Source organism: Equus asinus, chromosome 25 (genome assembly GCF_041296235.1).
Source record: "Equus asinus isolate D_3611 breed Donkey chromosome 25, EquAss-T2T_v2, whole genome shotgun sequence".
Lineage (NCBI taxonomy): Eukaryota > Metazoa > Chordata > Mammalia > Perissodactyla > Equidae > Equus > Equus asinus.
Genome location: NC_091814.1, coordinates 17207907 through 17232761, shown reverse-complemented (window position 1 = coordinate 17232761; position 24855 = coordinate 17207907). Strand labels below are relative to the sequence as shown.

General features: G+C 51.7%; 2 protein-coding genes and 1 long non-coding RNA gene across 12 annotated transcripts; 2 read left to right on the top strand and 1 right to left on the bottom strand.

Annotated features, from left to right (window-relative positions):
- The first annotated feature begins 11 nt into the window (after positions 1-11).
- On the top strand, positions 12-6203 carry ENTREP3 (endosomal transmembrane epsin interactor 3). 4 transcript variants are annotated; one of them, XM_014837035.3, is made up of 12 exons: positions 12-1136; positions 1334-1390; positions 1587-1697; positions 1804-1923; positions 2084-2191; positions 2756-2928; positions 3058-3157; positions 3478-3547; positions 3804-4352; positions 4958-5026; positions 5129-5382; positions 5474-6203. In XM_014837035.3, exons 1-12 carry the CDS (start codon positions 912-914, stop codon positions 5645-5647), a joined length of 2010 nt encoding a protein of 669 aa, XP_014692521.1. In that variant the 5' UTR covers positions 12-911; the 3' UTR covers positions 5648-6203. The 4 variants fall into 4 exon arrangements, with proteins under 4 accessions (XP_014692521.1, XP_044613673.1, XP_070353914.1 ...); XM_044757738.2 differs by having other exon boundaries at positions 57-1136; positions 2753-2928; XM_070497813.1 differs by lacking the exon at positions 1334-1390 and having other exon boundaries at positions 317-1136.
- A 2398-nt stretch (positions 6204-8601) lies between these two features.
- GBA1 (glucosylceramidase beta 1) lies at positions 8602-24607 on the top strand. 7 transcript variants are annotated; one of them, XM_014837042.3, is made up of 12 exons: positions 8602-8785; positions 19646-19725; positions 20110-20197; positions 20710-20901; positions 21025-21171; positions 21495-21628; positions 21847-22019; positions 22258-22495; positions 23038-23262; positions 23675-23838; positions 24231-24347; positions 24438-24607. In XM_014837042.3, the coding sequence occupies exons 2-12, from the start codon at positions 19699-19701 to the stop codon at positions 24541-24543; spliced, it is 1611 nt and encodes a 536-aa protein (XP_014692528.1). In that variant the 5' UTR covers positions 8602-8785; positions 19646-19698; the 3' UTR covers positions 24544-24607. The 7 variants fall into 7 exon arrangements, with proteins under 7 accessions (XP_014692528.1, XP_014692527.1, XP_014692530.1 ...); XM_014837041.3 differs by having other exon boundaries at positions 8604-8785; positions 19472-19725; XM_014837044.3 differs by having other exon boundaries at positions 8613-8796.
- Positions 18183-19501, bottom strand: LOC139042033 (uncharacterized). Its single transcript, XR_011498227.1, has 3 exons — positions 19306-19501; positions 19179-19224; positions 18183-18905 (listed from the first exon to the last, which is right to left on the bottom strand). It is a non-coding gene; the product is annotated as an uncharacterized lncRNA (long non-coding RNA).
- Positions 24608-24855: the final 248 nt, after the last annotated feature.

The window sequence follows — 24855 nt, the reverse complement described above, 5'->3', positions numbered from 1 at the left end:
TGTCCGTGCTCCCCACCCTCTCCATTAATGACGGGCAAAGAGCCGCTGCCTCTGCCGGGAACGAAGCGGGCCCAGGGGTCTGAGAAGCTGGGTGGGTCTCGAGGGGGTGCCGAAAGGGTTGTTAACTCGAGTGTGAATCCGGAGAGAGGCAGGGGCTGGGGACCGCTCGCCAAATGGGAAGAGAAGGCCAGCTTGCCTTGCCGCCGACCCCTGCTCCCCGCCCCACGGAATCTCTGGCCCGGACAACAACTCCCGAGGTGCACCGCGCCTTCCCCCGCCGTCACGCCCCTCCTCCCGCAAGATCGCCATCCCCCGCCTCCAGACCCCGACCTACTGCAACCCGAGCTGGGAGAGCGGAGCGTGGTGGGGAGGGGACCAGGGCGGGCGACCCAGAAGACGGCGGCGCCGCGGCCTCTCCCCACCAGGCGGCCTCGGATCCCACTGGACACTCTGAGGGCACACCGACCGCGCCTCTAGAGTCACCCCACGCCGACCCTTCCCCTCTTCTCTAGACTTCTTTCCCATCATTCTCGCCTTTACCTTCCCCACCCTTCCCTGGGTTCCGCACCGCCGCCCTCTCCTCACTCCCGAACCGGCCCTTCTCGGCGGTGCCCCTCTTCCCCAGGGAGATGCGATGAGCCGGTGCCCCCGCGTCCTCCTCGCCGTCCCGGGCACGGTGCCCGTCCAGTGCCTGTGGTGGGGAGGGAGCATTCCGCGGCCCCTCCGTGACGCCCCTCTTTTGGGGCCCCCCGCAGCTGGAGTCCCTGGGCCATGCCCCAGGGGACCCAGCCAGAGGGTGGGCTCTAGAGCGAGGTGGGTGGAGAGAAGGAAGGACGGGGCCTTGGGCGCCTCTGAGATGCTCCCAAGCGCCAGAGGGTGCCGAGCGAGGCTCAGGCAACCGGGCGGCAGGCATGATGCCCTCGCCTAGTGACTCCAGCCGCTCGCTGACCAGCCGGCCCAGCACCCGGGGCCTTACCCACCTTCGCCTCCACCGACCCTGGCTGCAGGCCCTGCTCACGCTGGGGCTGGCCCAGGTGCTCCTGGGCATCCTGGTAGTCACCTTCAGCATGGTGGCCTCCTCCGTCACCACCACTGAGAGCATCAAGAGGTCCTGCCCGTCTTGGGCTGGATTCTCGGTGAGTTGGGTGCACAGTCGTTGGGTGGGGGAGGCTCCTTGGGCCCCACCCCTCCACACCAGCTGCCAGTCCAAATCCTGGCCTCTCCTCCCTCTCCTGGTCCTTTCCCTCCTTATAGGGCTGGGTGCACCCTGTGGTGAGGGGCTCACTCAGGTGCCTCCCCTGCCAGGCTGAGCCTGTGCCCACTCTGTCCCCAGCTGGCGTTCTCCGGGGTGGTTGGCATTGTGTCCTGGAAGCGGCCATTCACTCTAGTGGTAGGTGCCAGGGTCTGGTGCCCACTGGGAGGCAGGTGCCCAGCACCTGAGGGGATGCCCATTTATGCCCTCAAGAAGGGAATTGGCTCTCCAGTTTATGCCAGCCAGGCACAAATGTCTGAAGGAGGGTGGCTCCATCCGTGGTAGAGGGGTACTCCTGAGGGTCCAACCCTGAGTCTGCGCCCTGTTTCCCCAGATCTCCTTCTTCTCCTTGCTTTCGGTGCTTTGTGTCATGCTCAGCATGGCTGGCTCTGTTCTCTCCTGTAAGAATGCTCAGCTGGCCCGAGACTTCCGAGACTGCTCCATGGTGAGATTTGAGGAGCCAGAGCCAGAAAGAACTGGTTGGGGGAGGTGTACGGGACACCTGGGTTTGTCCTGACTCGGGCTACCTCACCCTCTCCACTCCCACTCAGGAAGGAAAGGTCTGTGTGTGCTGCCCCTCTGTTCCCCTACTCCGGCCCTGTCCAGAGTCAGGGCAGGAACTGAAAATTGCCCCTAACTCCACCTGTGATGAAGCCCGAGGGGCCCTCAAGGTAAGCATGCACCTCCCACCTCTGCCATTCCTTCCTCCCCCACCATCCTCCTGATTCTCACCCTTTCCTCCCCTCCTGGGGTCCTCACAGGCCCGGAACATGTGGGCTTTGTCACTCCCCAGACCCCTGTCACATCCTTCTTCTCTCTTTCCTTCCCCAGAACCTGCTCTTCAGTGTCTGTGGGCTCACCATTTGTGCTGCTATAATCTGTACCCTCTCAGCTATTGTCTGCTGCATCCAGATCTTCTCCCTGGACCTCGTTCACACGGTGAGGGGGCACCTGGGGTCACGGCCAAGGAAGGATGATGGAGGGTACGGGTGTGTGTGCTCAAACTAGGCTTGAGGGGGTGGTAGCTACAGTGCTGGCTTCTGAGCACCAGGGGCTGTGGGTCATCTATTAGATGTGTCTATTGTAGGGATGGGTAGGAGGTCCAAGGAAGACTGAGGAGGGGAATGACAGGAGTAAGAGAAGTATGTGATGCTAGTCTGGGGCCAGAAGAGGGGGCATCAGAGAGTGGGACTGGAAGTTGAGCAGAGTCAAGAAGGTCCTAGATGGGGACGGGGACAAAGTGTTGATGTTCTGGTGGGAACAGAGAACAGGGGACAATTCTGGGTGCAGATGGGGCCATAAAAAGGAGGAATTTCTAGATGGGCAGGGTCAGAGCCGGAGATCCTGGGTGGGGGGCAGGATTAGAGGAGGAGCTGGTTCTGGCTGTGGGAAGGGCTTCTTGGAGAGGACGGGGCCAGAAAAATGCAGACCAGAGAGGAGTTTGGGAGCCAAGGAGCTGTATTCCCAGAAACCAGGTTTGTTGACTTGCTTGCTCCTCAGCAGCTGGCCCCTGAGCGCTCAGTGTCAGGCCCACTGGGGCCTCTGGGCTGTACATCATCGCCCCCAGCCCCTCTCCTACACACCATGCTGGACTTGGAGGAATTTGTACCGCCTGTGCCCCCACCACCCTACTATCCCCCAGAGTACACCTGCAGCTCAGAAACAGACGCACAGAGGTGAGGCCTGGCAGAGTCCTGTAGGGGAACTAAGGAGGGGACTGCGGCTGTGGCCTGGCTTGCTGGGGAGGGATCTTTGTGGAGGAGGAGTTCTTTTCCAGGCTTTGATTCTCTCCCTTGTCCTGCCAGCATCACCTACAATGGCTCCATGGACAGCCCGGTGCCTTTGTACCCTACTGATTGCCCCCCTTCTTATGAGGCCGTCATGGGGCTACGAGGAGACAGCCAGGTGAGAGAGGGCTTGGTGTGAGCTGGGGAGCCAGGGATAGAGCCCGAAAAGCTGAGTGAGCTGCAGTCACTGGAGAGAGATAATAATAGTTCTCCTGAGCTTTATAGCAGTCGCACATCTGCTGTCATCTTTGATCTTCCCTAGAGCCTGGTGAGCTGGGTGGGGTAGGAACTATTATTTCTATGTCACAGATGTGGCAACTGAGGCCCACATCAGTGACAAAGCTGGACTGGAATCTAGCTCTCCAGAGCTCGTCTAGCACATGGGTCTGACTATATCAGTGTGCAGGGCTAGACCCCCGACCCTTGTATCTTCTGCAGGCCACTCTGTTTGACCCTCAGCTTCATGACAGCTCCTGCATCTGTGAGCGGGTGGCCTCCATTGTAGACGGTGAGCAGAAAGTGGGGAGTGTGGACAAGGGCCAGCCTACCTGGGGTAGCAGAGCTGGATGGGGGCAAAGAAGGGGAAGACAAGGCTGATGGTTTAGGGACAAGTGAGAGCTCTGGCTTCTTAGACCCTGGACTTACCTGTCTCCTTGAAGATAAAACTGGAGACAGAGTGGCCCCTGAGCGGCTAGGCCTGAGAAAAGAGGAACTGCCTGGGCCTGGCCAGGCTGGTGCTACCCAGCACCCCCTGCCGCCCACAGTGTCCATGGACAGCGGGTCCCTGGTGCTGTCAGCCATCGGTGACCTCCCCGGGGGCTCGAGCCCGTCGGAGGACTCGTGCCTGCTGGAGCTGCAGGGCTCGGTGCGCTCCGTTGACTACGTGCTCTTCCGCTCTATTCAGCGCAGCCGCGCCGGCTACTGCCTCAGCCTGGACTGTGGCCTGCGGGGCCCCTTTGAGGACAGCCCCCTGCCACGGCGGCCCCCGCGGGCTGCCCGCTCCTATTCCTGCTCTGCCCCTGAGGCCCCACCCACACTGGGTACCCCCACAGCCGCCCGCAGCTGCCACCGGCTGGAGGGCTGGCCACCCTGGGTGGGACCCTGCTTCCCAGAGCTGAGGCGGCGGGTCCCCCGGGGAGGCAGCCAGCCAGCTGCGGCCCCTCCCACCCGAGCCCCCACTCGCCGCTTCAGCGATAGCTCAGGTTCCCTCACCCCACCACCGGGGCACCGGCCTCCTCATCCGGCTCCCCCGCCACCGCTGCTGCTGCCACGGTCCCACAGTGACCCAGGCATCACCACCTCCAGCGCCACCGGTGAGCACCCCCTCCCCCCGCAAGGTTCAGGAAAGGGTAGGCACTGGGAGTTGGAGGGCCAGTGACTGTTGAGGTCCCTGAGGAGGAAGAAGGGGTGAGTTCACTCTTGCAGGAGACACTTCTGGAATGCTCACCTCCTAGAATCACAGCAATAGCTTAGTGGCTGAAAGAGGAGGATTTGTTTTTTGAAACCCAATTCCATAGCTCCCAGCTTGGGCTAGTTACCTGCCCTCTTCAAGCCTCATTCTCACCTGTAAAACAGGTATAATAATAGGACCCAAACCAGAGGTACCATAGAGTTACTGAGAAATGAGATCATGCAAGTAAAGTGTTCAGCTCTGGCACAGAGAGTGCTCACTATTACCATGATGGGCCAGGTCCTGGAGTGCATGCAGCCGTGAAGGATACCGCCTTGTCCCTGTCTCAGTGGATTGTACAGTCTAGTTGCTGGCAGATATGGGCAGAGATGATGCCCCCTTGGTTGGGGATGGGGAGTGGGAGCTGTGAAAGCTCCTCTGGGCTTGAGATCTCACAGGAGGGTGATGGGATAGGCAGGCGTGTCCACTGAGCTCTCCTACTTAGTCCCTGTCCCTTTCTCTCCCCAGCTGACTTCAGGGACCTTTATACCAAAGTGCTTGAGGAAGAAGCTGCTTCCGTTTCCTCTGCAGATACAGGTCAGGCGTGTGGTTGGTGCCCTGGGGTCGGGGCTGGGGGAATGCTGCCGGGCCCTCTCTGTACCTCCCATTCCACCACTCTCCCTCTCTGTCTCTCTCCAGGGCTCTGCTCTGAAGCCTGCCTCTTTCGTCTAGCCCGCTGCCCTTCCCCCAAGTTGCTGCGTGCCCGCTCAGCCGAGAAACGGCGCCCTGTGCCCACCTTCCAGAAGGTCCCCCTGCCCTCTGGCCCTGCACCTGCCCACTCCCTGGGGGATCTGAAGGGCAGCTGGCCAGGCCGGGGCTTGGTCACGCGTTTCCTCCAGATGTCCAGGAAGGCCCCAGACCCCAGTGGGATTGGAGCCCATGGGCATAAACAGGTAGGAGTTAGGGGAGCCTGGGAAGATAGCCAGGAAAGCCTGGAGCTTCAGGTTGGGCCACACTGATGCCCTCTCCCGTGTCCCCCTGTAGGTGCCCCGGAGCCCGTGGGGCCGACCAGGCCGAGAGAGCCTCCACCTTCGAAGCTGCGGCGATCTGAGCTCCGGCTCCTCCCTGCGGCGCCTCCTGTCTGCCCGACGGCTGGAGCGTGGTACCCGCCCCCACAGCCTCAGCCTCAATGGGGGCAGCCGGGAGACTGGGCTCTGACCTGGGCTTCTTGCCACACTGAACACATCCAGATGAATGCTGGGGCCACAGGCACCAGCTGGTTGGGACCAGCGGCCCCTTGCACTGGCTGACACAAAAAACCTGCTGAACACCCCCAGAAGTATCCCTTTCCCTCCTACCTCCAGGGGCTCCTGCTGCTTGCCTCTGCCCCTCGGTCTGGGAGAGCTTCTGTCCTGTGCGGCATGGGTATGCAGGCTGTGGGGAGAGATGCCCCTGCTTACAACATTGAGAAGGAAGATAAAGTCCTGACCCCCAGCACGAGAGGAGCACTGATTTGCCAGGGGCACTATGGCCAGGGCGAAGGCATGTCTCGGGTGTTTAAGCTCAGGGGGCTGTGTGCCTGTGCAATGGGGTGGTGAGGCTTGAAGAATGAGAAAGATCTGGGTGGCCATTCAGCTCCGCTACCTCTAGCTGCATGACCTTGGGCAAGTTACTTAACCTCAGTTGCCTGATCCATAAAACATTGTGAGGACGAATGTTTGTAAAGCTCTTAACATACTAAATAAGCCTTCAATAAATTTCAATTTTCCCCTTCTCTTCTGGATCATTCTTTATCATCAATGAAATTTGTTCTAGTGGGGCCGGCCCTGTGGCCGAGTGGTTAAGTTTGTGAGCTCTGCTACTGTGGCTCAGGGTTTCACCAGTTCAGATCCCGGGTGTGAACCTAGCACCACTCATCAGGCCGCGCTGAGGCAGCGTCCCACCTGCCACAACTAGAAGGATCCACAACTGAAGATACATAACTATGTACTGGGGGCTTTGGGGAGAAGAAGGAAAAATAAAATCTTTAAAAAAAAATAAAATCTTTAAAAAAAAAAGAAAGAAATTTGTTCTAGCATCTCTCATGGTTAAGAAAACTCTCGCAGGCCCGTCCTAGGCCGAGCGGTTAAGTTCGTGCACTCCGCTTAGGCAGCCCAGGGTTTCACAGGTTCGGATCCTGGGCATGGACATGGCACCGTTCATCAGGCCATGCTGAGGCAACATCCCACATAGCAGAGCCAGAAGGACCTACAACTAGAATATACAACTACGTGCTGGGGGGCTTTGGGGAGAAGAAAGGAAAAAAAAAAAAGACTGGCAACAGATGTTAGCCAATCTTTAATTAAAAAAAAAAAACTCTTGCAAGACACCTATTTACTTCCAGCTACCACACTGTATCTCTGTTCCTTTTTATTTCAAGCTATTTGCTCTTCCCTCCTTCTGCTTGAACATCCATTCTCTCCTCACCTACTCCCATCAGGCTGTTTCCCCTACCTCTCTCCAGGCACTGCTCTTGACAAAGTTTTCAGTAACCAAAAAGGTATCAGACCCAGTGGCCATTTCTTGGCTTGCATCTCACTTGACCTCTAAGAAGTATTTAACCCAGAGAATCGGCATTTTTCCTCTTGAATTTTTTCCCTTTCTTGCCTTAAATACATCATATTCTCCTATTTTTCCTCCTATTTCACTCTCCCGGTATCCTTTCCCAGCTTTTCCACCTCTGCTGCATCACTTTACACTGGAGGCCCTCAGGCCTCTCCCCTTGGCCCTCTTCTCTTCTGCCTCCACTAGGCCTGTAGGTAGCCCTACCAGAATGCACGGCTTTAATGCCATTTATGTGTTCGTGGATAACTCCCTCCTTGACCTCTCCATGAGCTCCAACCTCCAACTTGACATCTCTGCTTCAGTGTCTAATGGGCACCTCAGACTCAACATGGCCACAACTGAACTCTTCATTCCCAGCCCCCGGCCCCTGTTCCTCTTCCACTGCTCCCATCTCAATAAATGGCACCACCATTTGCCCAGCTGCACATTCCAGAAGCTTGGGAATCATCCTGATTTCTTCTTTTCCCTCATCCAACACACCCAGTTCTATCCTTAATTCATCCATGTCTCACCAGCTACCTAGTTCAAGCCACCACCCTCTCTTCCAGCCTCTGAACTGATCTGTTTCCACACTTCTGAACAATCCATTCTCCACTCAGCAAGGTGATAAGAAATCACATCACATCAAGGTTCTGCCTAAACCTTCTGGCTTCCCATTTTATTTAGAAGAATTCCAAACTCCTTAAAAGACCATGGTCAAATACAATCTGGTCCACTCTGCTTCAAATCGCCTCACATAAGAACTTTTGCACTTGCTTTTTCCCAAGCATGACGCGGTCTTCCCTATGGCTGTTGCCTTTGCCTAATTGAGGTCTTAGTTCCATTCACACCTTCTCACTGAGGACTCCCCAGTCGGTCTATCACATTGCCATGTTGTTTTCAGCACTTATCACTATCTAAAATTGTCTCCTTTGTTTTTGTCTGTGTCGTCCCATAGAATGTCAGCTCCTAAGAGCAGGGACTTGCTTAGTTCACTGGGTCTAACAGTAGATCCTCAACAAACTCGTGAAGTTATTAAAGTGGCAGAGTAGGGCCTTGTAAACAGCTTCGGGACCCTGTGATTTTGGGGAGAGCCATGGTGCGCTACAGGGAAGGAAGGGAGGATGGAAGGGCACTGCCCAGAGATGGCGTCAGGCTGCAAGCCTTCTTGAATAATTCACCATCATAACAACCTAGTCTCAGGGAGGGTTAGGGCGCGGCCAGACGACAAAACGAGATAGGAGGGGGTGGAGATTGGGATTCCCAACGGGGAAGTTTCTGGGCATTGAATGTTCCCTATCCTGAGGCTCCCAAAGGACAAAGTTTAAGAACCCACCTCAGCCCCCGTGGGCTGGACTCATTCAGGGAATTCAATTTCCCCCAACGCGTTGCAGTGTGGGGCCGGGCGTACGTCGAGGCGCATGCGTGCTTCTCGACTCCCGCGCCCTCTTCCCGGGAAGATCCCCGAATACGCTTGCGCCCCATCTGGACTGTGGCTGGTCAGAGAGAGCAGCCCGTCCCCAGAAAGGCCAATAAGGCGTGCGGAAGAGGCCTGCGTCCCGCCTTCTGACGATTAGCGCTCTCCCCGCCCGAGCGAGGCCCCGCCCCCGCCGGCTCTGGCTGCGCGTCTCGCGGCTGCGCGTCGGGGGTCTGCAGCCTCGCTCCGCGGTCGCTCCGCCGGGCCCCTGCTCTCGCCCCGCCCATTCCGCTTTGCAGGGTGCTGGGGGATTTCCTTTTGCCTCCGGTTGGGGCTGCTATTTCGCTTCGCTGACGGTAGGCGTAATGTATGTTGCACTGTTTGGGTCTTAACTCTCCCCTCCCTGCGTTTGCACTTCACCTTTTCATCATCATTGTTATTAATTGTATGGATGGTCATATTTTACTAATGAAGAAGAGGGGATAAAATTTTCAAATCTTCCACTATCCACTTGGTTTTTTGAGGGGTGGAGTGGGAAGAAGGTCTGTATGATTTATCCATTCTTAAGTCATTTGACAAACCTTCACTGAGCACGGGACCAGCGCACGGGGGATATGGCAGGGAGCCAGGACACACTGGCCCCTACGCTACTGGGCTTACGCACTGACAGATCAGCAAGCAAACGAGTTAGCAGGCCACTGGACACTATAACGGACATTATTTGTACAATTAATCACGACTATGATAAGAGCTACAAAGGAGACGTAAGGACCATGAGCTTGTCTTACAGGAGGGGTGTGTGTGAAGGGAGATAATTTCTTGGAGAAGATGACATCTGGGCTGAGTTCTCAAAGATGAATATGCATTAGCCAGGCTAAATGGAGGTGCAGAGTGGTGCATCCTGAAGGAAGAGCCTTTGCGAGGACTGAGGCAGAACGAATGTAGAAAAGGCAAGTCCCCGGCAACTGTAATTGGAAGCTGCTCTCCCTGGCTTGGCACTTCCCCCCTATAGTCTGATTTCTACACAGCAGCCAAAGTGATCTTTTAAAAATATAAATCTCATCTTGTCACTTCCCTGCACCAAACTCTCCAGTGAATTTCCATCTTAGAACAAAATACAGACTCTTTACTGTGGCCACCAAGGCCCTACAGAATCTGGCCCCCGACCTTTTTCTCCAAACTCATATCTTACACTCTCCCCCTCACTTGCTCTCTTCATCATGCCCTACCCCTTTATTTTGCTTCATAGTTCTCATGGTCGTCTGAAATTATCTGTTTTCTGTGTACTACCCCCACTAGAACATAAGTTCTGTACAGCCAAGGACTTTATCCTCTTATTCATTGCTGTATCCTCAGGACATAGAATAGTGCCTGGCACATAGTAGATACTCAATTATTATTTGTTGAATGTGTGAATTTGGGAGCACATAGCAAGCGGGTGTCAGGAAAATGGTCCTGATGACAATGACATTAAGGTTGAGGCCTTAATGATGAAAAAGAGTGTCAATGAAAATAATCCATAACCAATCTATAAATGAAAATTTGGATGAGTTTATTCTGAGCTAAAGGAAGAAAGGGCACCGAGGAAGTGGGGTGGACAGAGTGGTTATATACCCCCAGAGAGGATGTTTCACATAGGATTGAAATGTCCTTTTTACAATAGTCTTGAGACTGCTCTGTCGGCACAGCGATTGGTGGACACAGCAGGTAGGTCTGCTGTCTTGGTGAACACAGCAGGGTGGCAGGTCTGTTGTCTTGAGCTGGGTGGTCACAGGTGAGCTGGGTGGTCAAAGGTGAGAGCAGCAATCAGTTCCTAGCCTAGGAAGAGATGCTTATCCTTAAGGAAATGCCAATGTGGGGGGAAGTTGCACCTTTATCTCAAGGGCATTTGTTCTTGCCATAGGAAATGTTTGAAGCAGGTATACAGTGCATGCTCGATGGCTATGTCAGGCCTTTTTGGAAAAAACAAAGTCAGGCCGAATTAAGTTTACACTAAATGGCTTCCTCATATACTCCAATATATCCTATTGCTTGCCATTTCTATTTGTCAAGAGTAATTATTCATTTTTTTCAAGAGAGGAAGAGAAGAAAGTACTCATGGCAGAGGGGAGAGCAGAGGCAAGATGGAATGCAGCCTATTAGAGGAAATGTGACTGGAGCATGTGGTGCAAGTGGAGAGGTGAGATGTGAAGGTGGAACAAAGATGCCAGGTCCCATAAGCCATCATAAAGGCAGTGTAGAGCCATTGAAGGATTTTAGGATGGAGAGTGGTAGCTTCAGAATTTGTATGTTAGTTAGATCCAGTTCTTGGAGAATGGATTGGAGGAGAAAAGTGGAGGTTAGGGGACCGAGAGAGAGATGTTTCAGTGGTTTAGGAGAGAAATAATGGGGAGAGGACAGAGTCAAGGATGAGTCCCAGGGTCTGGGAGGAAGGGGTTCCATTCATGGGGAGAGAGAACACAGGAGCAAGAGCGATTTGGGCTGGGGGAGGTGAGGATCTCCGGATGATCCTGCTGAGGTGTCTGTGAGTCGCCTGGAGGAAAGGTCTGGAGGGCAGAGTCATGTCACAGAAGCAATCCCAGGAGAAGGATTGGGATTGGAGGTGGAGATTTCGGAACCACAAGCAACTAGAAGGTAGTCAAGCCATGGGGTTGTCTTTTCGGAGAGAGCATGATGTATGAGAAGAGACAGCCTGGGACAAAACCCAAAGGAACACCCACAGACAGAAAGAGGAGGGGAAGCCTACAAAAGAGAACGAACAGCCAAAGAAGTGGGAGGACACTCAAACCAGCAGAGTGTGGAGTCATGAAAACAGAAGAGAGGGGTCCTGTGTCAACTGAGGTAAAGAGTCAAGTCAGATAAGGACTGCACATTATCGCCTGCACTTAGCGACAAAGAGATCATTGTTGACCTTGGCAAGAGCAGTTTTGGAGCAGAGAGGGTCCAGAGGTGGCCTTTGGAATGTAGGAAGTGTGAGAGAGGACTCATCAAGTGTAGCAACTCATTCCAGAAGTTTGACTTTAAATAATGTTACATGCATTGTTGCATTAAATCCTCATAGCAACCGAGGCAAGAGTTTTGGAGATGAGGAAACTGAAGCTCTGAGAGGTTAAGTAACTTCCCTATAAATCAGCACTAGTGAGTAATGAAGCAAGGATTTAAATCCTGTGTAGTCACTCTGGTGTCCATGCTAAAACATCCTTCCATATTGCCTCTCCTTAAGGGGACGAGAGAAATGGCGGCGGCCGGAGGGGGCAAGGGTGGAGGTAGAGGTATTGGCCAGAAGACTCCTTCAACTATACCTGGAGGGAAGAGAGAAAGGCTGAATAACAATAACAGTAATCATTCCTGCCATCTACTGGAGCTTTCCAGTTCACAAGGAACATCTTCACAGACATTATTGTCTTCTGTGAGCCTCAGTACCGCCCTGCACGGAAGGCCCAAAACAGTAAGGAATGTGTGAGCAGGCTCACAGGTGTTCAGTATGTGAATCCGTACTTCCTGTCTCCGCACCCAAGTCCCCTCCATTAGGTCTCACTTTAGCTCTAATAGTCGTGTTCAGAGTTAACCTCATTCCCCCTGAAGTTCACCACTCCTCTGCTTCAAACCACACCAAGGAAGTCTCTGAAACAGAGAAGCAGGGCCTTGAATACCCGCGTGTCGTTGATGACTTAACCCATTCATTCATTCGGCAAACATGGAGCCCCGATTCTGTGCTGCTTGCCTCTGAGTGAAGAGTTTTGAGGATTCAAAGAAATAGGAACCATGAAATTTGTCCTGCAATTGTTTATAACCTTTAAAGAAGACTAAAAATACATTACTGAAATATCTGGGAGGCTGTGTGGCGAGATGGTTAAGAGTAAGATGTCAAAGTAGGACAGATCTGAATTTAGGCTTGGCTCTGCCACTCACTTAACTTCTCTAGGTCTCAGTTTTCTCATCTGTAACATGGAGTTGTCAGGCTAATGCATGTAGTTAGCACTTATGAAAGATTGGCTCTTGTTGTCTTGAGAAAAATTATAGGATAGCATTCGAGGAAGAAGTACTTTCCATTTGCCCTGGGCTTTACAGTGAATGCTGTGGTTATTGTTTAAGAGTCAGTTAATCAAACTAACCTTATTGTGGTAATCATTTTGCAATATATGCACGTATCAAATCATCACATGATACACCTTAAACTTACACAATGTTATATCTTGCTAAAGCTGGAAAAAAAAAAAAGAGTTGGTTAATCAGATGACTCCAATGGTGGAGCCACATCCTAGTGCCTGAGGGATGGAAGGGTCTCACTGGAGGAGGAAGTCATTTTTATGTCAGTATTCAGGAGTGGTGTATCTTCAAATCAGAAACCACAGCTGAAAGGACAGGCTCTAGGCTGGCTGGTGAGGTTTATTCATTCATTTATCTAGTATGTATTTTTTGAGCACCTACCTTGCTGTGCATGGAATGAGAAAGTGTCTCTCTGACTTGACCGTGGAGGTGACCGTGGGACTGGGAGGGGGCGTCCTCCTTGGGGAGTTGGTCTGAGGCCTAAATTAGAGCAAGGAGCCTGTGACATGATACTTGCCAGTCTCCAGGGCTGCTGTTTGCTGAGCGGAACCTACAGCCTGGCACAGGGCTGGCTGAAGTGGGATCAGAACTCCTGTGCTGGGTCAGCCAAACTATTTCCGTACTTCTGCGTTTCGCTTACATTTATTTCCCGGTTGTCCTCCTCTTGTGTCTAGCTAAGTCTTTTAAAAGTGCTGTGCAAAGCAGACAGAGGAACGCGTTTGTGGCCACCTACTTCTCCCCTAGTGGCCACTGCAGCGAGGCCTGGTGTTTGAGGTGACGCCCCTAGGGCAGTGGTTCTCAGTCGCCCCCTAGGGGGCATCTTTGGAACTTGTGTCTTTAGTGGAGGCTACGATTAGGAAGCGCTTGGAGGATTTCCTGGATGAAGGGCAGGAAAGGTAGATGTTCTGTAACATGCAGGGCAGTCCTGCACAAGGAAGAATTGTCCCTTATTCTATTTGACTTTGGAATGTTCTGCTCAATAACATATGCAAATATAAAATCAAACATAAATCAACAGGACTTTAATATATAATAATGCAGAAAAGTTTTACAAGAACTTGGTTTTTGAAAAAGCCCAATCATTTAGGAGATCATTATAGACAAGGAAGCTTAAATAAAATACATTGAGGGGTCGGCCCCGTGGCTGAGTGGTTAAGTTCGCGCGCTGCGCTTCGGCAGCCCAGGGTTTTGCCGGTTCATATCCTGGGCGCGGACATGGCATTGCTCATCAAGCCATCGAGGCAGCGTCCCCACATGCCACAACTAGAAGGACCCACAACTAAAAATACAAAACTACGTACCGGGGGGCTTTGGGGAGCAAAAGGAAAAATAAAAAATAAAAAATAAAAAAAATACGTTGAAAGTATTGCATCCGTCTACTTCGTGTGGTAGAGCATTTCCAACTGTGTAATATATTTAGTTGGAGAGTGCAGTAGTGCAGGTCCTGCAAAAGCAATGAATCAACTGCAAATATGTAATAAAGTCTTTTACTAGCTTAATTGAGGTGTAATTTGCATACTATAAAAGTCTGTCCTTTTGAGTGTACAGTTCAATGATTTATTAGTAAATTTACTGATTTGCGCAACAGTTAATCTCCATTCTCACCCCAGCCCCAGGCAACCACTAATCCATTTTCTGTCCCTTTAGATTCGCCTAGGCTAGTATTTCATATAAATGCAATCATACAATATGTGATCTTTTGTGTCTGGCTTCTTTCACCTAGCGTAATGGGGTTTTTTTTTCCTGCTTTTTCTCCCCAAAGCCACCCAGTACGTAGTTGTATATTTTAGTTGTGGGTCCTTCTAGTTGTGGCATGTGGGATGCCGCCTCAGAATGGCCTAATGAGTGGTGCCATGTCCGTGCCCCGGATCTGAACCAGCGACACCCTGGGCCGCCGAAGCAGAGCGCATAAACTTAACCACTTAGCCACAGGGCCAGCCCCAAGCATAATGTTTTTGAGGTTCATTCAAGTTGTTGCATGTATCGATATTTTGTTCCTTTTTATTGCTGCATAGTATTCCAGTGCATGAGAATACCACAGTTTGTTCATTCACCAATTGATGAACATTTAGGTTGTTTCCATGAATAACGCTGCTATAAACATTTACGTGCAAGTCTTTGTGTGGACATATATTTTCATTTCTCTTAAGTAGATACCTAGAAGTGGAATTGCTGGGTCATATGTAACTATGCTTGACATTTTGAAGGAACTTCCAAACTCTTCCAAAGTGGCTGCACCATTGTCCGTTCCCACCAGTAACATATGGGCATTCCAGTTTCTTCACATCCTGTCAACACTTGTTGTCTGTCTTTTTGCTTATAGCCATCCTAGGGCATGTGAAGTGATATGGTGGTTTTGATTTGCATTTCCTTAATGACTAGTGTTGTCGAGCATCTTTTCATGTGCTAGTTGGCCATTTGTACATTATCTTTGGAGAAATGTCTATTCAAATACTTTGCCCATTTTTAAATTAGGTTATCTTTTTATTATTGAGTTGTAAGAGTTCTTATATTTTGAATACTAGGCCCTTATCAGATATGTGATTTGCAAATATTTTCTCCTATTCTCTGGGCTGGTCATCTTTTCACTTTCTTGATGGCATCCTTTGAAGCACAAACACTTTTTATTTTGGTGTAGTCCAATTTATCTTTTTTTTCTCCTGTCACTTGTGGTTTGGAATTATATATAAGAAACCATTGCCTAATGAGATTCTGGACTTTAGCTATAATAAGATGAGACTTTTGGGGACCTTGGGAGGAAGTAAGAGTATTTACATGTGGAGGGACATGACTTATTGGGGGCCAGAGGGTGGACTGTGGCAGATTGCCTCCTAGATGGCCCCAAATGCTCCCCACCTCCTGGTCTTCACGCCTTTGTTTAGTCCACCCCACACACATTGTATAGGGAAGATCTGTGTAACCAACAGGATATTGTAGAAGTGATGATGTGCTACTCTTGAGGCTGGGATGTTGTGGGTTCTGCCTTGCTCTCTCTTAGGTCACTCACTCTGGAGGAATCCAGCTGCCATGCATGTTGTGAGGATGCTCAAGTGGTCCTATGGATAAGTCCTTGTGGTGAGGAACTGAGGCCTCCTGCCAACAGCCAGCCCCAGTTGACCACCTATGTTAGTTAGCAGCTCATCTTGAAAGCAGAGCCTTGGCCCGGTCAGGCCTACAGATGACTGCAGCCCTGACCAATATCTTGGCTATAGTCTCATAGAAACCTCAAATATGAACTGTCCAGCTAAGCCACTGCTGAATTCCTGACCCACAGAAACTATGAGAGATGATAAATGTTTGTTGTTGTTTAAAAAAAAGAAAAAGAAACCATTGCCTATTTCAAGGTTACAAAGATTTATGCCTATGGCTTCTTCCAGGAGTCTTTTTGGGTTTTTTTTGGGGGGGGGGGTTTGGTGAGGAAGATTGGCTCTGGGCTAACGTCTCTTGCCAATCTTCCTCTTTTTGCTTGAGGAAGATTGTTGCTGAGCTAACATCTGTGCCAGTCTTCTTCCATTTTGTATATGGGTTGCCACCATAGCATGGCTTGATGAGCAGTGTGTAGGTCTGCACCTGGGATCCAAACCTGCAAACCCCAGGCTGCCAAAGCAGAGTGTGCGAACTTAACCACTACAGCACTGGGCTGGCCCTTCTTCCAAGAGTTTTATAGTTTTAACGCTTACATTTCTGTCTATGATCTATTTTGCTTTAATTTTGGGTTATGGAGTGAGGTAAGGGTCTAAGTTTATCTTTTTGCATGTGAATATCCAGTTTTCTGAGCACCATTTGTTGAAAAGACTATCCTTTTCCTTTTTGAATTGCCAAGGCTTAGAATCAAGTATTAAATTTGTAGAGACATGTGGAATGTACTAAATCTTATTCATGAAGACTGGCTTTTAACCATTTTGACTTAGCATATATTTTATGTTTTTGCAGCACAATGATAATTACGTATTGTGAAAATTACATATAGTGAAAGTGACATATTGAAGTTATTTATCAATTCATGGGCCTTTTTCGCTTCTTTTCAATCTTAATTTATTCTATTTAAGTCAGTGTAAGATCTGACTACATTATGTCTTCTAGGTAATCATGCCTAAGCATTTACTCATTGAAAACATATTTTATTATAAAAAATAGTCCTATTATTTTTCCTTTATATTCCAATTAAGGCAACTGTATTGATTCTTCTAAATTATGTGTGTAGGTAAGTCATATCATCTATACGTTCATTTCAGGGTAGTAAAGAGTATGTTAGAAAATACTTTTTATGAAAAGGGGGCACTGGGGCTGTTGGGCTGAGCTCTCCCAGGGTGAGGAGAGTGAAGCTCAGGGACAGAGTCAGGGCCACCCCACCCCAACTGAAAATCAATCATTCTTGCCCAACATGGGAGTTCTTGATTTTGTTTTATTATTCAGTTGGTATCCCCTGACTAATACCCTTGGAGAACATGGATCCAGAAATGTTGCCACGTAGCCCGCACTTCAGAAGCCAACTTGGGGGGCCGGCCTGGTGGCCCAGAGGTTATGTGCGCACATTCTGCTTCCGCAGCCCGGGGTTCGCCGGTTCGGATCCCGGGTGCAGACATGGCACCACTTGATACACCATGCTGTGGTAGGCGTCCCATATATAAAGTGGAGGAAGATGGGCGTGGATGTTAGCTCAGGGCCAGTCTTCCTCAGCAAAAAGAGGAGGATTGGCAGCGGTTAGCTCAGGGCTAATCTTCCTCAAAAAAAAAAAACAAACCAACTTGGGCTTCACCTGGGGCAGGTAGAACACTCCATAAAAGACAAGGGATGATTTTAAAACAAAGCAGACACTGCAGACCAGCACAGCAGCTTTTGAAAATAACCAGCACCTAGCACAGCACTTGGCACACCGGAGACACTCATTAAATATATGATGTGTGTCACATGACTCTGGATATGAATCCATGTTCCGCCACTGAATAGCTGAGGGACTTCGGGCAATTTGATGACCTTTCAGAGTCTTAGGTTGCTCCTCTCTAAAATGAGGAAAATAATAGTATCTGTCTTGTGAGAATGAAATGAGACAATGAACATAAAAGAGCACAGAATAAGTACTCAATACGTATTGGCCCTTATTGTAACCGACTTTATTTAGAAAACAAAATATAAAAGCAAATCACATTGTGAGAGAAATGTGGACCATGAGATGGTATCCACTCTGGAAAACCTTTTGCAAACTGAAGGTTAAACAGAAGAAAAAAGACTCATAAACTCTGTGCCTGCAGAGCGAAACAGAGAGGGATGGGGGCTCTCCACCCACCAGAACAGGCAGGGGCAAAGGTAGTATGTGCTTCACAGATACTTGTGGAATGACGAACTAGAGGGAAGTAAGGTCCTGGGTCTCACCCGCCCGCCCACCTGCCGAGAACAAGCCCTGTATCACCTTTCCCGGGAAAACAGGAAGTCCGCGTGGGGCAGATACTGACATGGTGATGATGGTTCACTTCAGTTCAGCAGTTTGGTACCTACCCATTCTGTGCCAGGCTGTCTGCACAGAATGAGTAAGACACTCCTTCACGGAAGTCCAAGCTCCCTCTGTAAACACAGACCTAACTTGTTGCAATATTTGGTGCCAAGCAGTGTACTAGATACACACATTATCGCACTCAAATGTCACAGCAACTCTAGGAGGTAGGAGTCATCACTTCCCTTTTAGAGATGAGAAACACAGGCTTAGAGTGATTAATTTATTGAAGGTCAAACAGCCAGGGAATGGTGGAGCCAGGATTCAAACCCAGCTCGTCTCACTGAGACTATACTTTTTTATTTTTATTTTTTTTAAGATTTTATTTTTTTCCTTTTTCTCCCCAAAGGCCCCCAGTACATAGTTGTATATTCTTTGTTCTGGGTCCTTCTAGTTGTGGCATGTGGGACGCTGCCTCAGCGTGGTTTAGATGAGCAGTGCCATGTCCGCGCCCAGGATTCGAACCAACAAAACACCGGGCTGCCTGCAGCGGAGCATGCGAACTTAACCACTCGGCCACGGGGCCAGCCCCTCACTGAGACTATACTTAAGTGCTATAGGAACCTAGAAGAGATGATCAATTTTGCCTGGAGTGAGTCTGGAAAAGACTCACTGAGATAATTTTAGAAAACAAAGGGACACAAACAACAAACAAGTGGTTCCTGAGCACCTACTATGCACCCGGCACTGTGCTCATCTCAGATCCCAGTAATGACCCGTGAGGTTGTGGGACTGCCTCTGTTTTACAGGTGAGGAAACAGATTCAGAGAGCTGGAGTTGGTCAGGTCACAACTGTGCGTGTGTCACTCCCACTAACTCATATGCGATGTGGTCCATGAGGCAACACCGTGGACAACCCTCTTCTCGCATCCTGGAGGATGCAGCTTTGTACAACACTTTCCAGTTTCTGAACTACTTTACACAACCTCCCTGTCCTGTGAGAAACGAAGAACAGTTATTACAATCTGCATGTGATGATGAAACAAGGGAGGTCTCAAGAGGCGCCATGTTGATGACTCCCTCCCTTCAGTCCTGCCGTCCCTCTGCCCCGGGCCCATCCTCCCTGCATTTCGCTGGTTAATAATCCCCGCCCCTTCTCCTCCTTGAAGACTTCCAGGGTAACTCCCCGCTCCCCCCCCCCCCCCCCCCCCCCCCCCCGCCCCCGCCAGCCTCCCTCCATGCACACCTGTTACTGTTTTTGTCTTTACCTGTAACTATCTGTGTAAGCGTGTGACTCCCCCGCCTCACGAGCCTCTGTAGGACAAAGACTGTCTTAATTCTCTCAGCGTTTTGCACAGTGAACCTCTTTTATTAGTTCACCTTTATTAGTATCACCTTAAATTTTTTTCTCAAGAAAGCAATGTGCCTGCTGTGGTTTCCATCCTCTCAGATTCAGGAGCCTCTACCCAATCCTCCACTCAGATCTTTGATCTAGATTCTTCCTAAAGTTGTCATCCACACACGCCTCCCAGAATTTCACAGGGTGTATAATCGCCAACAGCCCGGAAGAAGCCAGTCGCCCTTTACCAGTATGGTTGCAGTTGCCTCATTTCCTGTATCATGTGACTCTCCTGTCGTCATCATGTGACCCATCCACTCCATTATGCCGGATTAACCCGCAGGGCTAACCCAGCGTCTATAGCTACCGCAGGTGCTTGCATCTGTTTTCATTTAGTGGATCCTCTGTCCCTCCGAGGCTTGAGAACCCTGCAGTCTTCTCATCTAGTGATGGAGCTTTCAAGTCCTTCCAGAGAGGTAAGTGGGCCAGGGCTCCCAGCTGCTCTTGTCACGCTGCTTCTGGAATCTTGGCCATCCAGGCTCTGGAATTCAATGAATGACAGGCCCTCCTCGAACCCAGGCCATCATGGCTCTTTAATGGAGGAACAGATAAGGGGGTGGTCAGGGAAGAAATGGGTGGGAAGAGGGGTGGAGGAGGGTCCTGGTTGGGGTGGGCAGAGAGCTGTCACTAGCAGAGGGCTTGGAGGGAGGGCTGCACCCAGGTGTCTGTGGGCCTTGTTCCATCCCTATTAAAGATGGAGACTAGGCTGTGGGTGCCCATAGGCAGCGAGCCTTGCCCAAGAGAGGAGCTGAAGGGTGGAGAGGGACTTGCCTTCTAGCCACTTCTTATTCTGTTCTCAGGGGTGTCTCAAGTGCCCGGGCAGGGTAGGCATCATGGCTGCCAGCCTCATGGGATTGCTTCTACTTCAGGCAGTATCACGGGCATCAGGTGAGTGAGTCAAGGAGGGAGGTAGCCCGAGGCTCCCTTCTGCCTTATGGTCCTTTGATAGCCTCTGGCATACTGGTGGCAGACTTCAGCAGGTGTTCAGTCAACCCTTTGGAGTGACTGAGATCAACCTTGGGGTGAGGGTACAGCAGGAGGATGTTTTTTTTTTTTGAGGAAGATTAGCCCAGAGCTAATATCTGCTGCCAATCCTCATCTTTTTGCTGAGGAAGACTGGTCCTGAGCTAACATCTGTGCCCATCTTCCTCCACTTTATATGTGGGACACCTGCCACAGCATAGCTTGCCAAGCAGTGCTGTGTCCCCACCTGGGACCCAAACCAGCAAACCCCGGGCCGCCGAAGCAGAACGTGCAAATTTAACTGCTGGGCCACAAGGCCAGCCCCATGCAAGAGGATTTTTGGAACCAGTGTTAGGTCTCTCCTTTCAACCAGTGTGCCCCTCCTCCCCATCTTCATCCCTCAGCCCTTGCCTCTGCTTGTGCATCCTCCCTGCCAGGTGCCCGCCCCTGCAGCCCTAAAAGCTTTGGCTACAGCTCGGTGGTCTGTGTCTGCAATGCCACGTACTGTGACTCTCTTGACCCCCTGACCCTGCCTGCCCCTGGCACCTTCAGCCGCTATGAGAGCACACGCAGTGGTCGCCGAATGGAGCTGAGTCTGGGGACCATCCAGGCCAACCGCACAGGCACAGGTAACGCTACCCTCCTCACCCCGAGCCAGGCTGGGATCCTGCTGGAACTGAATTGTGCCAGTGACCATCAGAGAGTTTCTCCCCTGTGCGCTGACACCCTTTATTGCCTGTGGATGTCCTTAGGGTTGCTACTGACCCTGCAGCCAGATCAGAAGTTCCAAAAAGTGAAGGGATTTGGAGGGGCCATGACAGATGCTGCTGCTCTCAACATCCTTGCCCTGTCACCTGCTGCCCGGAATTTGCTACTCAAATCATACTTCTCTGAAGAAGGTGAGGAGGGGGGCAAGATGATATAGTGCAGTTGACACTGACCTTTCCTTTGACCCTGACTTCCACCCATTCCTAACATTTGAGTCCTTTCTTAATGCCCAGTGGAATAAAATTGCCCTACCCATCTTCTGCTGAGTCTTGGGAACTCTCAGGCTCAGAGGCCTGTGCTTCACCCATGTGCCTGGCTCCACAGGCCCCAACCCAGAAGTCCAAGTTCCCTTTGGTCCTGATTTGGACGTAATTCAGGACTGGCAAGTGGTAGACCAGGTCCCACATTCTCCTATTGACTCAGAGTCCCATATCTTGGTCTTCTTTCTCTGCAGGAATCGAATACAATATCATCCGGGTACCCATGGCCAGCTGTGACTTCTCCATTCGTGTATACACCTATGCCGACACCCCTGATGACTTCCAGTTGCACAACTTCAGCCTCCCAGAGGAAGATGTCAAGCTCAAGGTGGGCACTCTGGCCGCCTCAGGCTGTGGTGGCATTGATGCCTGCTGGTCGAGAAGCCTCATGCTAGAGCAACCTGCAGAGACATAGAATCTGCCCCCTGCTGTTTTGTCCTGTGTGTGGGAGGGCAGGAGCTGATGGCTAGGCCTGATGCACTGGTTGGGCCAGTCTGTCTATGTTCCAACTCTGGGTGTCTCTCTCCTCACTACCTTTGTTTCTAGATACCCCTGATTCACCAGGCCCTGGAGTTGGCCCAGCGCCCCATCTCACTCTTCGCCAGTCCCTGGACATCACCCACTTGGCTCAAGACCAATGGGGCAGTGAATGGGAAGGGGTCACTCAAGGGTCAGCCGGGAGATCGCTACCACCAGACCTGGGCCAAATACTTTGTCAAGTAAGGGAGCAGCAAGGCCATGGGGTCTGGATCAACCTCCTCTTTTGGACACCCCGGTCTATATCCCAACCCTCAACCTAGTTTTGCCTCCAGATCTGACTCTCCTCAGCTCATCTTTCTACCTTCTGGGCCTTTCAGACTTGGGCTCCTCGGTTTCCCCCACCTATTGGGCCTCCTATTCCCCAGTGTCTTGGTCCCCTTTCTTGGCCATGATCACTCACACCTTTCCTCCTGCCAGGTTCCTGGATGCCTATGCTGAGCACAAGTTACAGTTCTGGGCGGTAACAACTGAGAACGAGCCTTCTGCAGGGCTCATTAGTGGGTACCCCTTCCAGTGCCTGGGCTTCACCCCTGAACACCAGCGAGACTTCATCGCCCGTGACCTGGGTCCCACCCTTGCCAACAGTACGCACCGCAATGTCCGTGTGCTCATGCTGGATGACCAACGCCTGCTGCTGCCCCGCTGGGCCCAGGTGGTAAGGCTCAGGACCTCTGTGGGTACCCCAGTGACCTCCAAATCCAGCATCCAAATGACTGCTCCCGAACAGAATGCCTCTCCTGCCCCAATTCTTTTTTTGGGGAGGAAGGAAGATTGTCCCTGACCTAACATCTGTGACAATCTTCCTCTATTTTGTATGTGGGATGCCACCACAGCATGGCTTGATGAGCGGTGTGTAGGTCTGTGCTGGGGATCTGAACCCATGAACCCCAGGCCACCGGAGCAGAGTGTGTGAACTGATCCACTACACCACTGGGCTGGCCATCCTGCCCCAACTCTTGATTCCTAGAGCATCCCAGGCTGGGGCCTGGTGCCACCCCTGGGGTGCTGGGGGTGGTAAGGACCCAGTCTGGATCTCCAGGACCCCATGGATCCCCGATTGTCACTTTAACCCCTTTTAGTTGTGTTCATCCCTCCACTCATGTCTCAGGTCCCCTAGTGCCTCTTCCAGAACTCTCCGTGCAGGGCCCAACTTCAGTGGCTCCCTTTCCCCAAGTGTCCTTCCCCTTCCCTGTACAGGTGCTGGCGGACCCAGAGGCAGCCAAATACGTTCATGGCATTGCTGTACACTGGTATCTGGACTTTCTGGCTCCAGCAAAAGCCACCCTGGGGGAGACACACCGCCTGTTCCCTGACATGATGCTCTTTGCCTCAGAGGCCTGTGTGGGCTCCAAGTTCTGGGAGCAGAGTGTGCGCCTAGGCTCCTGGGATCGAGGGATGCAGTACAGCCACAGCATCATCACGGTGAGCCACCTCAGTGCCCCTTCCCCAAAGCAGACCACCTCAGACCCCTCCTGCTCTCACCAAAGGCGGACGGAAGGCCCTCCTCTCCAACTTTTCCCCAGACGGCTTGCTTGCTGGAGCACATTCTGGGATATCACGGTTCCCTATCTTGCCTTCCCTTCACAGATCTGCAGACCCCATCACCCTTTTTCCGAATGCTGGGCTCTCAGACAGTTACAGCTGCCTCGGATTTCTCAGCTTCTCTTGTGATGCCTTCCTCCTCAGAATCCCTCTCTCCTTAGATATGGAGGATACAGAGCGCCCTTCTCACAGGGCTGAGGCACCACAGCCCGTCTCCCTCATGTGACCCTTAACTACATTCTCTGGGAACCCAGGGTTGAGCCTTTGTCTCTCTGCCCTGTTCCCATCCTAGAACCTCCTCTACCATGTGGCTGGCTGGACCGACTGGAACCTCGCCCTGAACCCTGAAGGGGGACCCAACTGGGTGCGCAACTTTGTCGACAGCCCCATCATCGTGGACATCGCCAAGGACACGTTTTACAAACAGCCCATGTTCTACCACCTTGGCCACTTCAGGTGAGTGCAGGGTGGGCCCCCCGCTCCACACAGGCCTAGCATCTCCTGCACTGGGCTTACATCACCCTACACGAGGGAGCAGGAAGGCCTTTAGGGTGGGAACCTTGGGAGAGGCACATTTGTCCCTCTTGCACCATCTAGACAGGAAGTGACTAGATGGCATCAAAGACACAGACAACCCCTGGATGCCCGATGCTGGGCTGGGAGACAGGTGGGCAGGGCATGCCCAGCAGCGCAGGTCAAGGCCTTTAGAGTTAGGGCAGAACTCTCACAAGGGTTCTCAGGGGTGGGCGATGGGAAGGGTGACTTCTTAGATGAGGGATTGATGGGAGCAGCCCTCAGGGCCAGAGGGGCTAGGCTGGGGTCCCTAACAATACCTGTTCCCACTTCAGCAAGTTCATTCCTGAGGGCTCCCAGAGAGTGGGGCTGGATGCCAGTGAGAAGACCAACTTGGACACAGTGGCACTGATGCATCCCGATGGCTCTGCAGTTGTGGTCGTGCTAAACCGGTGAGAGCAGCGGGGCCTGGGAACTGGGCTGAAGATGAGATGGTGGGCTTGGCAGGATCACGCACTCAGCTTCTCCTCCCCCCTCCCCAGCTCCTCTAAGGATGTGCCTCTCACCATCAAGGATCCTGCCGTGGGATTCCTGGAGACTGTCTCACCTGGCTACTCCATTCACACCTACCTGTGGCGTCGCCAGTGATGAAGTGGATACCCAAGCAGGCGCCTGGGCTTAGCATGGGCATTAAAAGGACAGAGTCAGCTCACATGCTGTCTATGGCTAAAGAGGGTACAGCAGGGCTGGGGTGAGCTTAAGTGACATAAGCCCAGGGGCAGTGGTTTGCGTGACTCACTCTCCCCTCTAGTTGGTGCCAGGGGCTAGAGGCCCCTAGGGAAAGGATCAGGCAGCCCAGTGGCCCCCCACCCCCATGCTTGTGTGAGCGTGTGCTCTGTGCTGGTTGCCTGTGGAAAGTGGGCCCAGGCCCAGGGTGAGCTCACTGTCTGTTCAAGCACA

Coding starts and splice junctions, on each gene's coding strand:
- ENTREP3 (XM_044757738.2), top strand. CDS start 912: ATGATGCCCTCGCCTAGTGACTCCAGCCGCTCGCTGACCAGCCGGCCC. Junction 2,192..2,752: donor CCCTGGACCTCGTTCACACG/GTGAGGGGGCAC, acceptor CTTGCTCCTCAG/CAGCTGGCCCCTGAGCGCTC. Junction 3,158..3,477: donor GGCTACGAGGAGACAGCCAG/GTGAGAGAGGGC, acceptor TATCTTCTGCAG/GCCACTCTGTTTGACCCTCA.
- GBA1 (XM_014837042.3), top strand. CDS start 19,699: ATGGAGCTTTCAAGTCCTTCCAGAGAG. Junction 19,726..20,109: donor TTTCAAGTCCTTCCAGAGAG/GTAAGTGGGCCA, acceptor TTCTGTTCTCAG/GGGTGTCTCAAGTGCCCGGG. Junction 21,172..21,494: donor ATCATACTTCTCTGAAGAAG/GTGAGGAGGGGG, acceptor CTTTCTCTGCAG/GAATCGAATACAATATCATC.